The 20,591-nt window shown below is 42.3% G+C and overlaps 1 protein-coding gene across 7 annotated transcripts in view; it reads right to left on the bottom strand.

Moving 5' to 3' along the window:
* The window catches only part of fgfrl1a (fibroblast growth factor receptor like 1a), a 278,796-nt gene that overhangs the window by 9,932 nt on the left and 248,273 nt on the right, over positions 1-20,591 (bottom strand). For 6 of the 7 annotated variants that reach the window (XM_052033864.1, XM_052033825.1, XM_052033855.1 and 3 more), the window contains exons 5-6: positions 18,132-18,416; positions 9,144-9,497 (exon numbers count right to left, since the gene is read on the bottom strand). In XM_052033864.1, coding sequence (XP_051889824.1) covers positions 9,144-9,497; positions 18,132-18,416 — 639 coding nt within the window. The remainder of the gene's footprint in view (positions 1-9,143; positions 9,498-18,131; positions 18,417-20,591) is intronic. The other variant, XM_052033883.1, reaches the window with a different exon arrangement.

Genomic DNA, 20,591 nt, shown 5'->3' with positions numbered 1-20,591 from the left:
AAGTGACAATAATAAACCAATACCAATATCAATACTAATACCAATACTTCACTGCTGTAGACCTTCCATGAGGTGCAGCAGATTGTGAGCAGCAACCAGGATGAGGTAGTGATGCCAATGGTACATTCACTTTGGATTCTCTGAGCTGCTGTATTTACAAGTATGTGTTTGCTTGTTTAGGGAACATTCCATGCTTACTTCCACAGTGAAGTTTTAATGTTGACTTGCACGGAATCATAATGAAAAGGAAGCAGATGAATCACCTGCATCCAAACCTATGTTTACAAGTGATGCAGAACCAGATTATGCTGGCCATGTCTTGCCACAGCTATGGAACCTGTCACCAAGTAACATGTGGAAATATATGAGCTGGGCTCACATTTGGAAATGTTATAAGGAGAAAAACAGTGAGATTTCACGGCAGGAGGTAAGTCAAGAAATTACTTTTATGCCAAGACTCCCCAATATTTCCCTGGCTCGTTTATCTTCCAACAAGACAGTGAGGAATTTCATAGGATGTAATACCAACAAGGCCAGAAAAGATTGATGTGGACTGAAATAAATTGAAATATTTTACTCTGAGAAATGAAGAGGTTATTTTTCACAGCAAAACAAAAGCTGACAGTGTTTTGCAGTCTCAGAGTACAATTCCTTCTTGTTTCCTCATCTATACTCTCTGTCCCTCACATAGACACGGTTACCACCCCGTTCCCTGCTTTGTTTGGATGTCTAGAAATTCATTACCAGTCAGCAACACTAAACACACTTTACCAGACCTTCAATAAATTCAAGTTCATGAAAAAATTAAGAATTACAATAAGACACAAACCAACCTTTAATTCTCCCATCACTGAATGTGAGTTCTGTTGACACCTACAGCTAACACAAAGTTGTTCTCACAAAGTTGAAGGTGGTACCTGAGTGCCTTATAGGCCATTTCAGAGGGCATTTAAGGGTCAACTGCAAGACAGTGGTCTGGATTCACTTGTAGGCTAGACTAAGGGAGAAACACAGATCACCTACTACACAGGACAGCAGGGGACCGAATGGATCCTGCATGTTAATCTGTTAGCTTCCCAGTCAATGTTGGCACATCTAATTTATTTGTTGTATCTTTTCATGATTTGATAATCATGGTGAGGTACATGTTCTACCATATAAAACTTGTGCTTCTTCTGATTTTTCTCATATTTAACCGCTTCACATTTAGCCTTGAAAGTTTCTTAGATGTTTTACCAAGCTCCCTCATATTTCTCTCCATCTTGTAGGAGTCCCACCCTTAGAGATGGCCTTGGTGTATATTGTAAGAACAGAACAAACAGGGGATAAGAAGCACAAGATAGTAATCAACCTTGCATTGAAGAACTATGTGCAATCATTGCCTAAACAACATAAATCTACCTCATTGTGTCCTTGCACTTTATTGTCTCCCTGCACTGCACTTTCTCTGTAACTTTATTCTGCATTCTGTTATTGTTTTACCTTGTACTACCTCAATGCATCGTTGTAGTGAAACGATCTGTGTGGGTGGCATGCAAAACAACATTTTTCACTGTACCTCAGTACATGTGACAATAATAAACCAATTTACTAATTTAATTTAGTGCCTTTCCCAGTTCACAACCTTGTGGGTGGGTTTCATTGACTGAACGCAAAGTAGCATTTTATCCTGCGTGGCTGTAATCTGCCTGCTCAAGCACTGCTGCCTTTCACTCTGAGTCACATAGATGTTCCTGATGACCCATGGGAAGCTCTTACCCAAGATGGACTGACTTCAGACTGCAGTCCGAGGCTAACCGAAGCAGCGATTTGGATCACTGGCTATGGGATATCCTAACTAAAAGGCAACATTGGGAAGTAAACTTGTCCTTTCCTGAGGGACAATATCAATATCCTGATCCTGCAATCCAGATAACCTCTCAGGGAACAGGGCAAACCACAGCTCCTGCCTTTCCCATTGCTCAGGTTTAAGGTGGGCTTCTACTGATACCTTGTGGAAGATAATTGCATTTGTGGCCTGTGCCTAAAACACATACTGTATATTGTTATGCAACTGCATGAATGGTAATAACGTTGTCCACTGCTGATTATATCTAAGGGGTTGTAGTCAGTGTTGTCTTTTTCTTCTACCCCTTCTTCTGCTTTTCCTTCTCCTTTTTCTGCATTCCCACCAATTGATGATGACTTGCTTCCACTTCTGGTTTTGTGGGTTCTAGGTGGTTAATATGCCCAATATGGGAACTGCAGTTTCTTTCACAGATGAGGCAGGTGAGTGGTTTGTGAGGTGCTCTGTTCCTGCTACTGCTTAAAAGGGCATTTATAAACACCAGGGAACATTATTATTAAACATACCTGGTAAGTTCCTCAGAACCTCTGCTCAAGAGATGGTTTGGGCCTTAATGGCTCCTCCAACCATCAGATGGAGGATGGTCTCATCAAGTCTGGTGAGGAGCTGCTCTCACAAGGGCCCTGATTCTGCCTGGGTGACCTCCCTCCTATTCCTTGCTGTTCCTCACTCAAACTCTTTCATTTCTATTCCTTAGAGCTGGAAGACTTTTCATATTGATATTTTCATTAACCTACCTTTGCAGTCTTGACCAATATGTGTGGCTTAGGCAGAATGTCATTGGCCGGACAGCAGAGGAAGGAATGTGTATGTGCATAAGTAAGCAGTCTTCCTTCTGGTGAGGATGTAAAATTTCTTGTGACATTGCTCCATGGTGCAAGGATTCTTAGTCCTGGAGGAAAGACATGTGGGAACCTCCTACTAGTCTCCTCTGAAGGTCTCCAGGTCCCATTGGTACACCGGACCTCCCTTCTGGCTATCTTGTTTATCAGGGCTTCTAAGCCTCTTCCACCCCTTTTATGTAGCCAGAATGAGTGTCATTACCTTCTACCTGCTGTGGGGAGTGTGCTTCTAGGGGCTGGCAGCCTTCTTTGATTGCTACATACCAGTGTCGCAGATGTATCTGAACAGAGTGTGATCCCAATGGGAACAGTCCAGACCTGTTTTAGTGCTTGTTTCTGGATGGAAACCACCCTAAAGCTTAGACATATTACTAGCACTAAGGAAAATAACATATTAACACACCAAAAATAGGTGCAGTCCAATTTCTAGGCATAGCTTCCAAGTTCAAGGACCACTCGAGAGTCTTAATCACAAAAACAGAGAATAACAGGCTAGTAGAGTGTTGCATTACAGAGGGACCACACTGAGAATTCATAAGGCATTATATGACTACTGTTCAATGTTATTGTTCCATCTGTAGAAAGTGAGTGCAATGACATTTCAATGTTATTCATGGCTCTTAAGTATACAATTCACATTGTTATATTCTATCCGGGCTAGTTATATTCCTGCTCACCCCTCAGAAATCAAGGTCCTATAATTCAGAACTGTCCATTTCTGCTAAAGAAAACAAAAGGGTATTCTCTAATAATTTTGAAAAAGATAATCTTAACATCTCAGTGAAAAGGTTAGTTATGCTGTCAAGATTTTTGCTGAGATCCAGCACCGACCTCACACAGTTTGACTTTTAAAGCAGCCCAAAAATTGGATTAATTTGCAAGTTTTGTGCAAGATTTTGCCTCAACATTGATTATGGCTATGAGCAGAAAATACAGCAGTAATTTTTTTCCCCTGGACTTCCTCCACTATAAACATTCAGTTTTGATTAGTTCTGTTGAATAAAACATCCCAAGATGTGCAGACATGAATAAGGCCCCAGATTGTCAGCTTCACATTTAATAAACACCATTAATCTTGTTTCAATCCTTTATATTGAAAAGTACAAATTCAATGCTGTTTGTATAAAATTCTAGTTGAAAATCAGCCTGGTACAAGACCAACATATTTATTCCTTTCATTTTGATTCATTTAACTTATTTCAGCATAATTTATTCATGGCATCAAATATTTGCATCTATAGCTTCCAACATCAAAGCAGACTGAACAACTTAAGAGAAGTGTACTGACAAATTACTTTTTACAGTACCCTAAATCTTTGTTAACAAATGAGTGAGGATCTATTTATTCAACATGATTTACGGGTAACTCAGAATGAAGCTTACTGTTCCTTGAGGTGAGTGGAAAAACTGATTATTTTTCCATCTATATTGCCTGTAGTCAGAAGTACGCATTCTCAAGCCAGTTAAAACTTGGTCAGCTTCAGTATAAAGCTTTCTTTAGCCTGCCCCAACAATGAAGTCATTGGAAATAAAAACCAAGAGAGATATATAAACGGGCGTCTGAGTTCATATTCCTTGTTTCACAATAGCATCCAAAGTCAAAATTAGCCCAATGTGTCCTCATGTCAAAAGAGTAGACTGATATGGGAAATTATCTTACCCTGCTTTCCACATTGGATCAGGTTGCCACTTTAGTGTTAGTTAATACCAAACTACACACAGTTTGCCATTTGATTGTGCCAAACTACACCCAGCTTGTCCCAACCGTACATAGTTGGAGTGAACTGTACACGGTCTGGCGTTAGTTTATGCCAGACCTGAGGAGGGAGGGGAACAGCCACTACTTCAACTAGGGTGGATGAAATCAGCTGTATGCAGTGAAAGAGCTGAGTGCTTAACTGCTGCTCTACCCATCGCCTGTGAATCTCTGTTTCCTCTTCACTGTTTTCTCACCACCCTGTTCAGAGAATGCAGGTAACCCATCAGCTGGTGGAGAGTATCAATGGCCTGAAAAAAGTGGGCAGCTGATGGAGGAAGTTCCCATGGCCACCTTCAAATTCCATGAGTATCTGCAATACAGACCTGACTAGAAACAAGCACCCGCACAAAACAGACAGAAGCCTCTTGAAATATGCAAACTAAGAATCCCAAATCCAAGAGGACACACAAGAGATTGTAGATGCTGGAACCTGGTGCAAAAAACAAACTGAGTCTCTCCAACAATCTGTTTTTTTATCCCAAATCCAACACTTATTTACAAAGAATACACAAGAAGTGCTGGAGGAACTTAGTAGGTCAGGCAGCATCCATGGAGGGAAATAAACAGTTGACATTTCGGACTGAGACCCTTCATCGGGACAGTTTATTTCCCTCCATGGATGTTGCCTGACCTGCTGAGTTCCTCCTGAACTTCCTGTGTATTGCTCCAGATTCCAGCATCTGCAGAATTCCTTGTGTCTCACTTATTTACAAAGTGCTGCAGATGCTCCTGCCTAGCATCTGGTATGGGCCATTCAGAAACTGGATGATTTGGTGTCTTGGTCTTTGCCTTGATTGACCTGAAGCAAAATTCTAATCATGCCAATTGGCAGCAGGTTCTGACTTCTCCTTTTCGGTGAAGTAATGTTTGGCACATGATGAACACTTTGCCTTTTGTGAGGTTAGGCTGATGCTGATCTTCTCCATAGCTCACAGGAGCCACTTGGGAGAACCCAACATATAAGAACATTAGAAATAAGAGCAGGAATAGGTCATTCTGGCCCTTGTACATGCTTCACCATTTAATAAAATTACGGCTGATCTTTTACCTCAGTGCCATCTTTCTCCACTAACCCTAATCCCCTGATTCCTAAATATCTAAAATTCTATCAATCTCTTTCTTGAATATACTCAGCCACTGAGCCTCCACAGCTCTCTTGGGTAGAGAATTCCAAAGATTCACCACCCCTGGGTGAAGAAATTTCATCTCATTTCTGTCCTAACTGGCCAATCTTTGATTTTGAAACTGTAACCCATGGTTATAGCCACATGAGCCAGAAGAACATCATCCCTGCATCTACCTTACCAATGCCTAAAAGAATAACATCTTTATGACAGTAATAGAGTTGCCAACAAATGGAACATTTACAACAGTATTAGAACTACCAGCTAAAGGCATCTCTGCAACCAATATTGTAACACTATATTCTGCATTCTGTTTTTCCTATTTGTATAGTTTTCCCTTGGTTTTCAAGGAATATTGGTGATCTAGTTAAGAAAAAGAGAGAGGTGTATAGCAGGTATAGACAACTAGGAACAAATGAGGTACTTGAAGAGTATAGAAAATGTAAGAAAGTACTAAAAAGGGAAAATAGGAAGGCAAAAAGAAGACATGAGGTTGCTTTGGCAGATAATGTGAAGGTAAACCCGAAGGGTTTCTACTAGTATATTAAGAGTAAAAGGATAGTAAGGGACAAAATTGGTCCCCTAGAAGATCAGAGTGGTCGTCTATGTGTGGAGCCTCAGGAGATGGGGGAAATCTTAAACAGTTTTTTTGCATCAGTATTTACTCAGGAAATTGGCATAGTGTAGATGGAAGGAAGGGAAACAAGCAGTAGTGTCATGGAACATATAGAGATTAAAGAGGAGGAGGTTCTTGCTGCTTTACAGCGAATAAAGGTAGATAAATCCCCGGGGCCTGACAAGATATTTCCTCGGACGTTGAGAGAGACTAGTGTAGAAATTGCAGGGGCCCTGGCAGATATATTTAAAATGTCCTTAGCCACGGGTGCGGTGCCAGAGGACTGGAGGGTAGCTCATGTTGTTCTGTTGTTTAAAAAAGGATCTAGAAGTAAACCAGGTAATTACAGGCCAGTGAGCCTGACATCAGTAGTGGGTAAATTATTGGAAGGTGTTCTGAGAGATCGGATATACAAGTATTTGGACAGCTAAGGGCTGATTAAGGATAGTCAGCATGGATTTGTGCGTGGTAGATCGTGTTTAACGAATCTTGTAGAGTTTTTCGAGGAGGTTACCAAGAAGGAAAGGCTGTGGATGTTGTCTACATGGACTTTAGTAAGGTCTTTGACAAGGTCCCACATGGGAGGTTAGTTCAGAAGGTTCAGACACTAGGTATCCATGGAAAGGTTGTAAACTGGATTCGAAATTGGCTGTGTCGGAGAAGACAGAGAGTGGTAGTGGATGATTGTTTCTCAGACTGGAGGCCTGTGACTAGTGGTGTGCCTCAGCGATCTGTGCTGGGGCCATTGTTGTTTGTTGTCTATATCAATGATCTAGATGATAATGTGGTAAATTGGATCAGCAAGTTTGCTGATGACACTAAGATTGGAGGCATAGTGAACAGCGAGGAAGGCTTTCAAAGCTTGCAGAGGGATCTGAACCAACTGGAAAAATGGGCCAGAAAATGGCAAATGCGATTTAATGTAGACAAGTGTGAGGTGTTGCATTTTGGAAGGATAAATCAAGGTAGGACATACACAGTAAGTGGTAGGGCACTAAGGAGTGCCGAGTAACAAAGGGTTCTGGGAGTTCAGATACATAATTCCCTGAAAGTGGCATCACAGGTAGGCAGGGTTGTAAAAAAAGCTTTTGGCATCCTGGCATTCTTAAATAAAAGTATTGAGTATAGGAGTTGGGATGTTATGATGAGGTTGTATAAGACATTGGTGAGGCCAAATTTGGAGTATTGTGTGCAGTTCTGGTCACCTAACTATAGGAAGGATATTTGTAAGATTGAAAGAGTGCAGAGGAGATTTAGTAGAATGTTGCCGGCTCTTCAGGAGTTGAGTTACAGGGAAAGATGGAACACGTTAGGACTTTATTCCTTGGAGCATAGAAGAATGAGGGGAGATTTGATAGAGGTTTACAAAATTATGAGGGGTATAGACAGAGTTAATGCGAGTAGGCTCTTTCCACCTAGATTAGGAGAGATAAGTACGAGAGAACATGGCTTTAGGGTGAAAGGGGAAAGGTTTAGGGGCAACATTAGGGGGAACTTCATTCAAAGAGTGGTGGGAGTGTGGAATGGGCTGCTATCTGATGTAGTAAATGTGGGCTCACTCTTAAGTTTTAAGAATAAATTAGATAGATACATGGACGGGAGAGGTCTAGAGGGTTATGGACTGGGTGCAGGTAAATGGGACTAGCGGAATAACGTTTCAGCACAGGCTAGAAGGGCCAAATAGCCTGTTTTCTGTGCTGTAGTGTTCTATGGTTCTATGGAATGATTTGTCCGGATGGCACACCAACAAAAGTTTTTCACTGTATCTCGGTACAGGTGACAATAATAAACCAATTACCAACTGATGACAACTCTAAAACAGTCATAGAGCTACCAATTATCAGCACCTTTACAACAGTATTGGCGCTCCTGGTTAATGGCATCTATACAACTGTAGTGGAGTACCAACTAACGACATCTTTGAGAAGTGAAATATTTGCTCAAGCCATTTATGGAAACGTATTGTATTAATTGGAGTCATAGAGCAATACAGCACAGAAACAGGTCCTTCAGCACAACTAGTCCATGCTGACCACGGTGTCCACCCAGCTAGTCCCAATCTCCTTCATTCTGCCCATATCCCTCCAAGCCCCACCCCTCTATGTACCCATCCAAGTGATTTTTAAATGATACAATTGTACCTGCCTCAACCACTTCTTCTGGCAGCTCATTCCATATACTCTATGCTTCTCATAATTTTAAACTCTTCTATAAGGTCACACCTCATTCTCCTACATTCCAAGGAATAAAGACCTAGTCTGGCCAACTTCTCCCTATAACTCAGGCCCTCTAGTCCTGGCAATATCCTCGTAAATCTTTTCTGCATTCTTTCCAGTTTAACCATGTCTTTCTTATAACAGGGTGAGCAAAACTGCACACAGTACTCCATGTGCGGCCTCACCAATGATTTATACAACTGCACGATAGTTGCAGAGTTTTCAGAAAAATGTTATCCCTTTTTCTAAATTTCTCTACTGCAACTGCTCCCAAGATGAGGCTTTCCACTCCAGGACATCCCTCTTGTCCTCACATTTCATCCCACCAGCCTACGTATCCAACACGTTCTCCGCTACTTCCGCCATCTCCAAAGGGAACCCCCCCCCACGCATATCTTCCCCTCCCCACCCCTTTCTGCCTTTCATGGGAACTGTTCTCTCCGCAACTCCCTAGTTCACTCCTACCTCCCCCCCTCCCCACCCCCACCCATTCCGCTCCCATCCTGGAAACTTTCCACTGCCCCTGCCACAGGTGCAACACCTGCCCCTACACCACCTGCTTTTCTCCACGGATGCTGCCTGGCCTGGTGAGATCCTCCAGAATCATTGTGTTTTTCATCTCAGAGTTCCAGCCATGTGTTTGAAAGCTTCAGAATCTCTGCCACCCAATGCCAGAAGCAGTAAAGAAAGCAGAATGTTTATTTCCCGAACATGAATATGAAGTAAAGGAACCTGCCTACCTGGCAGCACGGTGAGGAAGGCACTCCTGAAGCTGTATCCCATGGTGTTTGCACCTAAGCAGATGTACATCCCAGCATCTTCTTCCTTTGCTCTGGAGATCATCAGTTTGTTTAAGTAAGAGCCATCAGGCCGGGACCACACCTCACCAGTTGGCAACACGACAAACTTCTGTCCGCCAACATCAATGGTGGAGTTGTACTTGTTCTCGCTCCCGTACTCCACTCTCTTCAGCCACTGAATCACAGGCTTGACGTCGCTGCGGACCTTGCATTGGAAGGAGGTTGTGCCTCCGTAATCGACCGTGGTGTTCACGGGGTGGGTTCCAGTCAGGATGGGTTTGGACCTCGTGGTCTCTGCAAGCGAGAGAAGTAATGCATCGTTAGTGTCATCCAGTTGCACAAACCCCAGTGTGCAAAGGCACGTTGGACCTCATCACATCCACAGCTGGGGCAGAATGAGATTCAGGAACCACATCGTACATTCAAGCTACCCAATCTGTGCTTGACAATACCTGACTATAAGCCAGCTTCAGGTTGGTGGCCATTTTGATGAAGCGTTTGGGTTTGTGTTGGCCTTGCTCAGTAGGACTAGTCAAGTCAAAGTCTCAGCCAGGGAGTGAACAGGATGCAGGAGATGGGACAGGAGGATCATCCTTGGGTATTGATTTCATGTTTGATTGGGTGCCAGCAGCAGAATGTGATTTCCAATAAGGGAGTGGGCAGGGAAATGTAGCTTGTTCTTGGTTGCTGGTTTCAGGTTTGCCTCGGCCGAGCAGTGATATCTGCCCATGGAGAGTGTACGAGGGCGTGGGTGTGGATATCAGTGCCCAAAAAGGGGCAACAGCTGCAAATGGCATCAAGTCGAGTACAGAAAATGTTTTGTACACCTGGACTCAGGCTAAGCTTAGACTGGTCATGGTCAGGTCAGGTTTTAACTTGTGGTAAATGAAAAATGAAGAAGAACCTGCAGATGCACTTTAATGCCCTCTGAGGTACAGCAGCATAGATGGGGAATAGCAGCATTGTGGGCAATTTAATGGATTAGCATCCAGAGGCCTGAACTATTGATCTGGACACGAATTTGAATCTCAGCATGTTAGCAGGAGATGTTAATTCAAGCAACTCAACCTAGAGTTGCTTGGCCAGTTATGGTGACCGTGAAGCTACTAGATTCTTGTGAAACCTTATCCAGTCCATTAGTGTCCTTCAGAGAAGGAAATTTGCCATCCAAATCCAGCCTGGCCTAAATGTCACTTCAGATGCAAAGCAATGTACTATCCTCTGGAATGGCCTAGCACTGGTCAATAAACACATTCCACTGAATGCATAAATAAACTGAAAGCATTTTGGTTAACTTGGCGACTGATAACGTTATTGAAGAGTAAAGGAGTCAGGGCAATTAAATGTTCTTTTATTTCTTTAGCTTATTTAATGCAATAATATTTTTTCACATTTAATTGATCATTAATTATTGCATGAACTACCTGCTTAGCTCAGGAAATATTATCTCTATGGCACATCAGATATTTGGCAAACCTCCCTGATTTTCTGCGTTGTTGGCTGTAATCAGACAGTTTGAGTGAAGACTTGTTGAACATTAATGGCTTGATTTGAAAGTATGTTGTTGGCAGTTGTTTATGTGGAAGGAAGTGGGGCAGGACTGGCTGCATCATTAGCAGTTCCTGAGGGTGGCGGCTGATGTTTAATCTCTCCAGTAATATAATGTATATTCCCTTTGTACCCTATTCGAATGCACCAATATGAAAGCCAATGGCTACATTAGAGAAGCATTCAAAAGGCTGTAGTTATTAACTAATTCAACATCACAGAAAATTAAACCATTTGATGGCTTTCTCTTGGGAAAGTAGCTACAGCTTTACTGCTGTTTGTTACATTAAGTACTCTTGCTGGATCTGCTGGACTTTGGGCCAAAATGTAGCCAAAGGAATGGACACCAGGCTGAGACATACAGCTACTTTATATGAGGTTCTCTTGGACTTTAGCTGTCTGCATGTCATTTCAAGCTTTTGGCACACATAGTGACAAACTACTTGATTATTTAACTGCTGTTATTTCCAGCTGCAGTGAGGTAACTGTAATGCAAAGGTTACAATGGCCTAATCGACTTCTGACGTGCTGAATCACAATTGCCTGTGGGATTGCATTAATAACGGACAGCTCAGAGCACATACATGGCAGAGGCAAGAATTTAACTGAAAGTGTACAGCTGTTACTATAGGTAGGGTTTGTACTGATAATTATTTGTTGACACCAGTAAGTACTGGCAATTGAGACTTAATGTACTACCTCACTGAGGGAACAATTTCCTATATTGGTGAAAGTGAGCGGCCAAAGTAATCATGGAAAATATTATGGACAAACCTTGTCTGCTACATGTTCAGGGGCAACACACACGCATGCACGCACGCACGCACGCACAAGCTTCCTCAATGAAGAAAAGAAATTCACCCAAGGCCTCTTTGTGGGCATGTTCCTATGTTCCTTTTTTGTCGTTGTGTGAAAATTCAGGACTTCCCCAGTTAAAGGCACTGTAGGAATACCTGACTGAAAGGTTCAAACCATCTTATTAAAGGGAATCAAGAATGAGAATAAAAGATAAAACAAAACAATCTAAAACACCAACTCTGTTTTGCTCTCTGCAGTTGCTGCCTGACCTGCTGAGTATATCCAGCATTTTTTGTTCTTATTTCATATTTTGGGCATTCTGCATTTTTTTTACTTTTAAATAGGAAATGAATGCTGGCCTTGTAACCACATTCCAAAAATACACACATTTCCTGCTGATACTCGGAGCCCAAAGTTGAGGTTTTTGTTTTGTCCTCCTTAGCACAGGTTTACCCAGCATCACCTATCCCTCCAGGGATATCTATTTTCTTAGGCAGTCCCTCAGGTTTGAGGTTGACTTGCCACCACAGCTTCTGAGGCAAACTGATCAGGTCAATGCAGGACTGACAGATTTTGCCAAAGATGGGCAGGAACTGTGCTTGGTTGGGCAGGAGAATGGGTAGTTTGGGGAGATGACGAGATCCTTCCATCATTTACACTGTGTACTCCTGATGCACAGACTCCAGGTTCTCAGTACATCCCGGAATGCTCCTTCTATACTTTGAGCAGGCATGAGCTGGGGATTCCCAGGCATTAGTTGGGATCCTACATTTTACAAGGTTTTGAGAATATCCTTGAATCTTTTTATCTCTCAGCATAGTCATCCCTTGTTGTGACAGAGCTTGGAATAGAGTCTATTTGGGGAGTCTGGTATTGGAAACCATGACCTGCCCAGTGGAGCAGACTGAATATCATAGGGCCACAATGCTGGGAGTGTTGGCCTTGGGAGACAATACTGATGTTTATTTGCTTATCATACAAGAGAATTTGGATCATATGAATTGAGGCTGATGCCTTATAGTCACAAGAACATGAGAAGCAGGATCAGGAGTAGACCATTCAACCCCTCAAACTTTCTATATCATTCAATAAGATCATGCTGATCCAATCTTGGCCTCATTACTACTTTCGTCCATACTGCTTGGCTCCCTCATAGTTTAAATGTATGTCAATCTCCAGCTTGAAGATATGCAGTGACTCGACCTCAATGGCCCTCTGTGGCAGGGAATTTCAAAGATTCATGACCCTCTGAGAGAATAAATTGCCCCTCATCTCTGTCAGAAATGGGCAACCCCTTATTCTGAAACTATGCCCCCTAGATGAAGAAATTTCCTCTCAAAATACATCCTATCAATCCCCCTCAAATTCTTAGATGTTTCACATGATCACATCTGAAGTTTCTAGACTCCAACAGGCCCAATCTTCTTGACTTCTCTTCATACATCAACCACTTTTTCCCAGGAATCAACCTAGTGAACCTTCTCTGCATTAATGCCAAGGCATGCACACCTTTCCTTGAATATGGGGAACAAAACTGTACACATTAGTCCAGATGCAGTCTCACTGGTACCTTTTAAAGATGTAAAAAAACTTCCCTACTCCATATCCATTTACATAAAAGCCAAAATTCTATTTTCTTTCCTAATTCCTTGCTGTACCTGCTAATGTTGTGATACAAGGGATTCAGACCCTTGTGTACCACAACATTTTGTAGTCTTGCTCCCTTTAAATAATAATTGAAGCCCTGCTTCACTTCAATACTTACTGACTGCTGATCCAAAAATGACCCATTTATCTTGATTCTCGATGAAAAAACAACAAGATGCTGTAGGAACTCAGGTCCTGAAGAAGGGTCTTGACCCAAAATGTTGACCATCTGATTTTCTCCACAGATGCTGCCTGGCCTGTTGAGTTCCTTCAGCAACTTGTTTTTTGATCCAGATTCGAGCATCTGCAGGCCTTTGTTTCTGTATCTTGATTCTCTGTTTTCTGTTCGTTAGTCACCTTCTTAACCATGCCAGAGAAACAAAGGGCTGCAGATGCTGAAATCCAGATGAAAAAACAACAAGATGCTGGAACAACTCAGCAGGCCAGGCAGCATCCATGGAGGAAAGCAGATGGTCAACGTCTCGGGTCAGGTCCCTTCAGAACTTAAGATAGAAAAAGGGGAAGCCCAATATATATGGGGGGGGGGGTAAGAGCAGGGATAGGTGGACAAAAGAGGGGAGGCGGGGTGGGCACAAGGTGGTGATAGGTAGATGCAGGTAAGAGATAGTGATAGGCAGGTGCGGGGGAGGCAGGGAGAGAGCAGATCCATCAGGAGATGGGTCTAAGGTAAGGAGGAAGAAAGGGCAGAAAAAGAGAGATAGATTGGAAAAGGGAAAAAAAGAAAAGGCACGGTGGGGTGGGGGGTGGGGGGGTTTGTTTACTTAAGGTGGGGGAATTCGACATTCATGCCATTAGGCTGTAAGGTCCCAAGATGGAAAATGAGGTGCTGTTCCTTCAGTTTGCGCTTGGACTTCTCCTGGCAGTGGAGGTAGCCGAGGACTGACATATCAGTGATGGAGTGGGAGGGGGAATTGAAGTGACTGGCAATGGGGAGATGCAGATCGTAGTTAATGATGTAGCGTTGGTGTTCTACGAAATGGTCACCTAATCTGCATTTGGTCTCACCAAGGTAGAGGAGGCCACACTTGGAGCAGCAATAGATGATATTAGGGGAGGTGCAGGTAAATCTCTGCCTCACCTGAAAGGACTGTTTGGGTCCCTGGATGAAGGTGATGGAGGTTATGTAGGGGCAGGTGTTGCATCTATGGCGGGGGCAGTGGAAAGTCCCAGGGATGGGAGTGGGATGGGTGGGGAGAGAGGAGTGAACTTGGGAGTTACAGTGAAAGCGGTCTCTGCAAAAGGAAGAAAGGGGTGGGGAGGGGAAGATATGCTTGATAGTGGGGTCCCATTGAAGATGGTGGAAGTGGTGGAGAATGATGTGTTGGATACGTAGGCTGGTGGGATGAAATGTGAAGACAAGGAGGACACTGTCCCTGTTGGGTCTGGGAGAGGTGGGGGTGAGAGCAGAGCTGTGGGAAATGGCAGAGATCTCTCGACCACAGTCGGGGGGAAGCCACGGTTAGTAAGAAGTTGGACATCTTGTATGTCCTGAAGTGGAAAGCCTCATTATAGGAGCAGATGCGGCGAAGGAGGAGAAATTGAGAGAAAGAGATACAGTAGCATCCTTGCAAGAGACAGGGTGAGAGGAGCTGTAATTGAGGTAGGTGTGGGCGTCAGTGGGTTTGTAGAAGATGTCAGTGGATAAAGAATCTCTTGAGATGGAGAGCGAGAAAAGAGAGAAAGGTATCAGAGATAGTCCAGGTGAATTGGAAAGCTGGGTGAAAATTAGTGGTGAAATTTATGAAACTGTCGAGTTCTGCATGGGTGCAAGAGGTGGCACCAATGCAGTCGTTGATATAGTAGAGAAAGAGTTGAGGAATAAGGTCAGAGTAGGCTTGGAAAAGAGACTGTTCAATCTACCCAGAGACTGTTCTTATCCATGCCAACATATTACTCCCAACCTTCTGCACGCTATCTTGTGTGGTAACATTTTACATGGCACATTATCGCATTTCTTTTCGAATGCTCTGTACATCTACTGGTTCCTCTTTATCCGTCCTGTTCATTGCAGAAAAACTCCAGTAAATATGTCAAACTTGATTTCTCTTTCATAAAACCATGTTGACTCTGCTTGATTGCTTTATGATTTTCTAAATATCCGGCTATTACCTTCCTAATAATGGTTTCCAGCACTTTTCCAACAACAGATGGTAGGTTATCTGGCCTATAGTTTCCTGCTTTCCATTATCATAATATTGTTTTGGGAGCTGGCGAAAGACACATTGGTTGCCAAGTTTCCTGTGTTGCTTCAGTAGGAGTCTTCGCATTTACTCCATTGGTTGTAAATTGCTTGGAATGCCCTGAGGGTTTGGAAGATTCCACATCAATGTAAGGCCTTCCCTAAGACAGACCTGAAACCAGAGAACTGAACATGGATTGGGAAAGGTATATTCTTGATCGGTGTGGCTCTTAATCAATTAGGCAGGGCATAGGCAACTTCAGCAATGCAGACATTTTTATTTGAACAAAATAACATAATATACTTAGCGCTTTTTCAAATTAATTTTGTAAGTTATCATAATATTTGGATATCTTGAGTTTTCTGATGGTCTAAGGGGTAAAATAGACATAAGAAATTATAGCATGTGATTCCATGAACATGCTCCACCATCTGACAAGATCATGGCTTGTCTTCTTGAGGAAGGATATACTGGCTTTGGAGATGGTGCAAAGGAGGTTCACCAGATTGATTCCGGAGAGGAGGGGGTTAGCCGATGACGAGAGATTGAGTCACCTGGGACTATACTCTCTGGAATTCAGAAGAATGAAAGGGATAGATAAGATAGAGGCAGGAAGGTTGTTTCCACTGGTAGGTGAGACTAGAACTAGAGCAAACAGCCTCAAGATTCGGGAGGATAAATTTAGGATGGAGATGAGGAGAAACTGCTTTTCCCAGAGAATAGTGAATCTGTGGAATTCTCTGCCCAGGGAAGCAGTAGAGGCTACCTCATTAAATATATTTAAAATACAGTTAGATTTTTGCATTGTAGGTGAATTAAGGGTTATGGGGAAAAGGCAGGTAGGTGGATCTGAGTTTTATTGAATGGCGGAGCAGGCTCGGTGGGCCAGATGGCCTCCTCCTGCTCCTATTTCTTATGTTCTTATGTTCTTCTGGTGAGACTCCACTTTCTTGCACAAATCTCACATTTCTTTTTCTCTGGAGTCAAAGGCTTGCACTTATATGGTGCCATCCATATCCTTTCAGAATGCCCAAGGACTTTATAACTAATTTAAATAGCTTTGACGTGCATTCAGTGTTGTGACGTAGCCCAATAAGACATAGGGACCAGAAATTAAAAGCTTTATTGTTGGTGGACCTCATTGGTAGCAGCAATATAATTTAGTTCGGAGAGTTTAAAGACTCACAGCAAAGAATTCTTTACTGGCATCCTGAAGTGTCTACTAGATGTCAGGCAGAGGATAGAAGAGGTTGGGTTTGTTAGTAATGATTTCCATGGTACAATGGGTTGAAGATCCACTTTGTCTGACGTCTGATGAGAAAAATGGCTACTTGAGTGGGGTGAGGAAGGACTGCTACTTCACGTTTGTTCGCATTTCCATACTGGCTTGAAAGGGTGAACGATTACATGAAATAAAAATGAGCCATTGTGTACAAGTCCTTGCCTCCATGGTCTAACAGCTGGCAGTGTCAACTGGGAGAGAGTACAACATGCCACCACTTTAATCTACACACTACTTCTTTTTCTACTCATCTATGGGATGTGAGTGTCACTGGTAAGGCCAGCATTTATTGCTCGTCCCTAACTGTTCTTGGGAAGATGGTGGTGAACTGCCTTCTTGAAGTGCTGCAGATTGACTGGTAAAGGTAATCCCACAGCGATCTTGGGCAGCGAGTTGCAGAACTTAAACCCAGCAACAATGAAAGCACAGTGACATGTTTCCAAGTTGATAAGATGCATGACATTTCTACAGTAGAGTCATGGCTAAGGCGCTTGATTACAAAAGCAGTTCAGGCACTGGATAAGTAGCCAGAGCCTGATCTCTTGATCCAGCGAGGTGAGTTTAAATTCCACTGTGGTTGCTGACAAAATCAAATTCAAGTAATTAAATCAAGCTAAATTAAAAAGCCAGAATTGGTAATGAAAGGATATTGGCAAAAGTTTTTTGGTTAACTAATGCCCTTAAGTAGAAGGAACCTGCCATCTTTACACAGTTTGGCCTGCATGTGACTGCAGACAATGTGATTGACTTTTAACTATTCTCTGAAATGACTTAACATGCCACTAAGGTCAGGGGGCAATTACAAATGAGCAAGAATTACTGACCTAGCCAGTGACATCTGCATTCTGTAAATGAATATTAAGTAAAAAAGAATCTAAAGCATTACTTTACAAGAGCGAAAAGCTTTTCAGTACATTCTGCCTGAGTCTGGTATTCACCTGGCTGGAATCATCTGGCCTCAAGGGAGAACCAAATTGAATCAACCTTTAATCAGTCTGCAAATCAGCTGCTTTGTAGTTAAATACTGAAGGAAAATGACTGGGATTTTTTAGGAAAAGTAAAGAATGTGAGTAAAGTATGTGGGGCAACACCGAAATGTAAAGAATAAATATTCATTTTTGATCTTGAATGACATTCAAAAATAAATTGTTTTTCCTTGCTTTGGTTGGATTCAGACTTTAGAATTAAAGCCACCACATCTGACAGTGAGATGAGGCCTGATTCAAGTTTTGAGTCTCTGCTTCTGTGTTTAGAATGAAAACACATTTAGCATCTGCACACAGCTGCCTGGCCTTATCACTACCAGATGTGAAATGGGCTACAGGTTTGACTCTTTCAGAGCGGAGTACACATTTGGCCATGTGTTTCTCATTGTAAACAGAAGGCCTGCTTGCAACTGTCTTCAAATAGACCATTATTTTAATCCCTTCTTAAAGGCAGTGCAGTACTTACGGATTACTTCAACCTTGTATGTCGCATTTATCTCGCCTGCTCTGCTATAGACACGGCACGTGTACTTCCCACTGTCTCCCGGCCTTAGGCTTTTCAGGGTTAAAGTCCACTTCTTTTTCTTGGTGTCTCCCAGGTCCTGAGGCGTGAGAGGCCTGTTGTCCTTCAGCCAGGTGATATCGGGCTGGGGATAGCCACTCGCCGCACACTTGAGTCGGATTGAGCTGCCCACGGGACGGGCTATCACCCTGCGACGCATTTTGGTGGGTTGCGTAAACCGGGGCCTGACTACAAATTACCAAAGAAAAGCTGTTATAACCCTGTGGAGTAAATGTACGCTCGCCTAATGAAAAACAAACGCTGCGCACTGCTAACCCAAAATGGGAATGTCTGTTGGTAGAACACCCATCTGAAGATCTTACAGAGATTCTTGGCCCAAAGGTTTTGAAAAGCCATCCCATGAGGTGCTTAATGAACTCAGATAAGAATACTTCAATTGTATGTTGAATTTTACAGCACAGGAACAGGCCATTTGGCACAATGGATTTATGTTGGTGTTTGTCTTCCACACAGTTTCATCTCAACCGCCCAACAGATTCTCCTTTTGCCTACATGCAATTATCAGGCTTCTCATTGTCTTCTCTTTAGCTATAACCAGTCTCTTCTCTTTAAATTAATTAATGACTCCAAGCAAATTTGACTCAAATCTTTTCACCAACAGTCTGCTGAAAAGAATTCATGAGTCCATGCTTCAGAACAGCCAGGTCAACACATCCGCCATTTCTGCATTACTTCATTTTGCAAAAACCACTTTCAGACAATCCTTGTTCTCATCTCTTCACTATGCCTCAACTGAAAGCTCCAAATGTTTTCATTTCTTGATGGCATTTGTGATTTTATTGTTTTAAGAAGAATCCGAGTGATGAATTGCCAATCATATCTTTATTTATAATTCTGTTTCTGATTGCTGAATTGGGTCAGTTTGTTTCTTTGATGAGCATCAGAACTTAGAAAATAAAGTATAAATGTAAATCTGAAATACTATCAACATTTTTTGGCAATCTGAGAAGAGAGAAGGTGTTATATGTTTTGTGTGATGATCCTTCATCCAAATCCTGGTTCTGATTGACCATAAACAACTACAGTTTTTCGGAGCTTAGTGAGGTTCCTAATGCCAGTAGAGTGAGATCATCAAATTAACAGAAAAAACATAAGCAGAAACAACCTCCGCTCACATCCCATTTAGTAGTCATCTTGTTATTCACTATTGTGACTTAGCTCAATCCCTGTTACCTGCATCCCCCAATTAAAGAGTCACAATTAAGGCAACTGAGGAACACAAGAGATAAGATATCTTTATTAGTCACATATACAATGAAACACACAGTGAAATGTATCTTTTACGTAGAATGTTCTGGGGGTAGCCCGCAAGTGTTGCCACACTTCCGACGCCAACATAGCATGTCCACAACTTCCTAACCCGTATGTCTTTGGAATGTGGGCTATTATGATTACATTGTGATAACAAAACTATTGTTATCACAATGTGATCATAATTCCTATCATATGACTTCTCTAAGGTGTCAATTTAGGAGCCCTTTTTAATTCAAATGAATATTTAAAAATAAGCAGAATTATACAGTGTCACACTGTAGTCATAAACTCCCAGAGCAATACAGCAAGAAAACAGGCCCTTCAGCCCAGCTCGTCCAAGATGCCCACCTAAGCTGACCAGCAGCCCAATATGTTTTAACTAGGGTCCAAGTATGAGAACTCCCACTATTTCTTTCCAGGCTAAACAGATGGAATAGGATCTCTGTGCTGGATGTAAAATTTACCCTGGTTTTAGCAAAATTCATTGCTTCCATTTTCCTTATTATTCCTTACCTTTATATAGTCTTTTTTCTGATTCATTCCATTCTTTCCTAAAGTTTATATTTTAATTCATGGTGTGGACAACATTTATTTCCAAACTATTCTGGAGGAAATGATGGTGAGCTGTCTCCTTGGTATCTCAGTTGCTGGCTGGGCTATTTCAGAAGGCTGCTAAGATTCAACCACATGTCTGCAGTCATATATGGGCCCGTTCAGGAAAAGGCAGCAGATTTCCTTCTCTACAGGATATTAGTGAATCGGGTGGGCTTTACAACCTCAAAGCTTCATGCTATCATAATAATAATAATCCATTATTAGTCTAAATAAAGATATATCAATTATCTCGCTTGATTGGCACACCATTCACCACCGTGAATGTTTGTTCCCTCCACCAATGGCACAGTGTGCATCATCTATGATTCCTTGATCTCCACACTCGGCCTCCTAATCATCAACCTATTCAATGTACACTTAATTCTGTGCATTGTTTATTTTAGAAAATAATCCGTAAAATGACATCTTTGTCAGCACCTTGCAATCCCTTGGCCTCTACCAGCTAGAAGGTCAAGGACAGCAGGTACATGGGAT

The sequence above is a fragment of the Pristis pectinata genome, chromosome 2 (genome assembly GCF_009764475.1).
Source record: "Pristis pectinata isolate sPriPec2 chromosome 2, sPriPec2.1.pri, whole genome shotgun sequence".
Taxonomy (NCBI): Eukaryota; Metazoa; Chordata; class Chondrichthyes; order Rhinopristiformes; family Pristidae; genus Pristis; species Pristis pectinata.
Note: the sequence above shows the minus strand (reverse complement) of the source record. Positions and strands in the feature narration are given on the sequence as shown.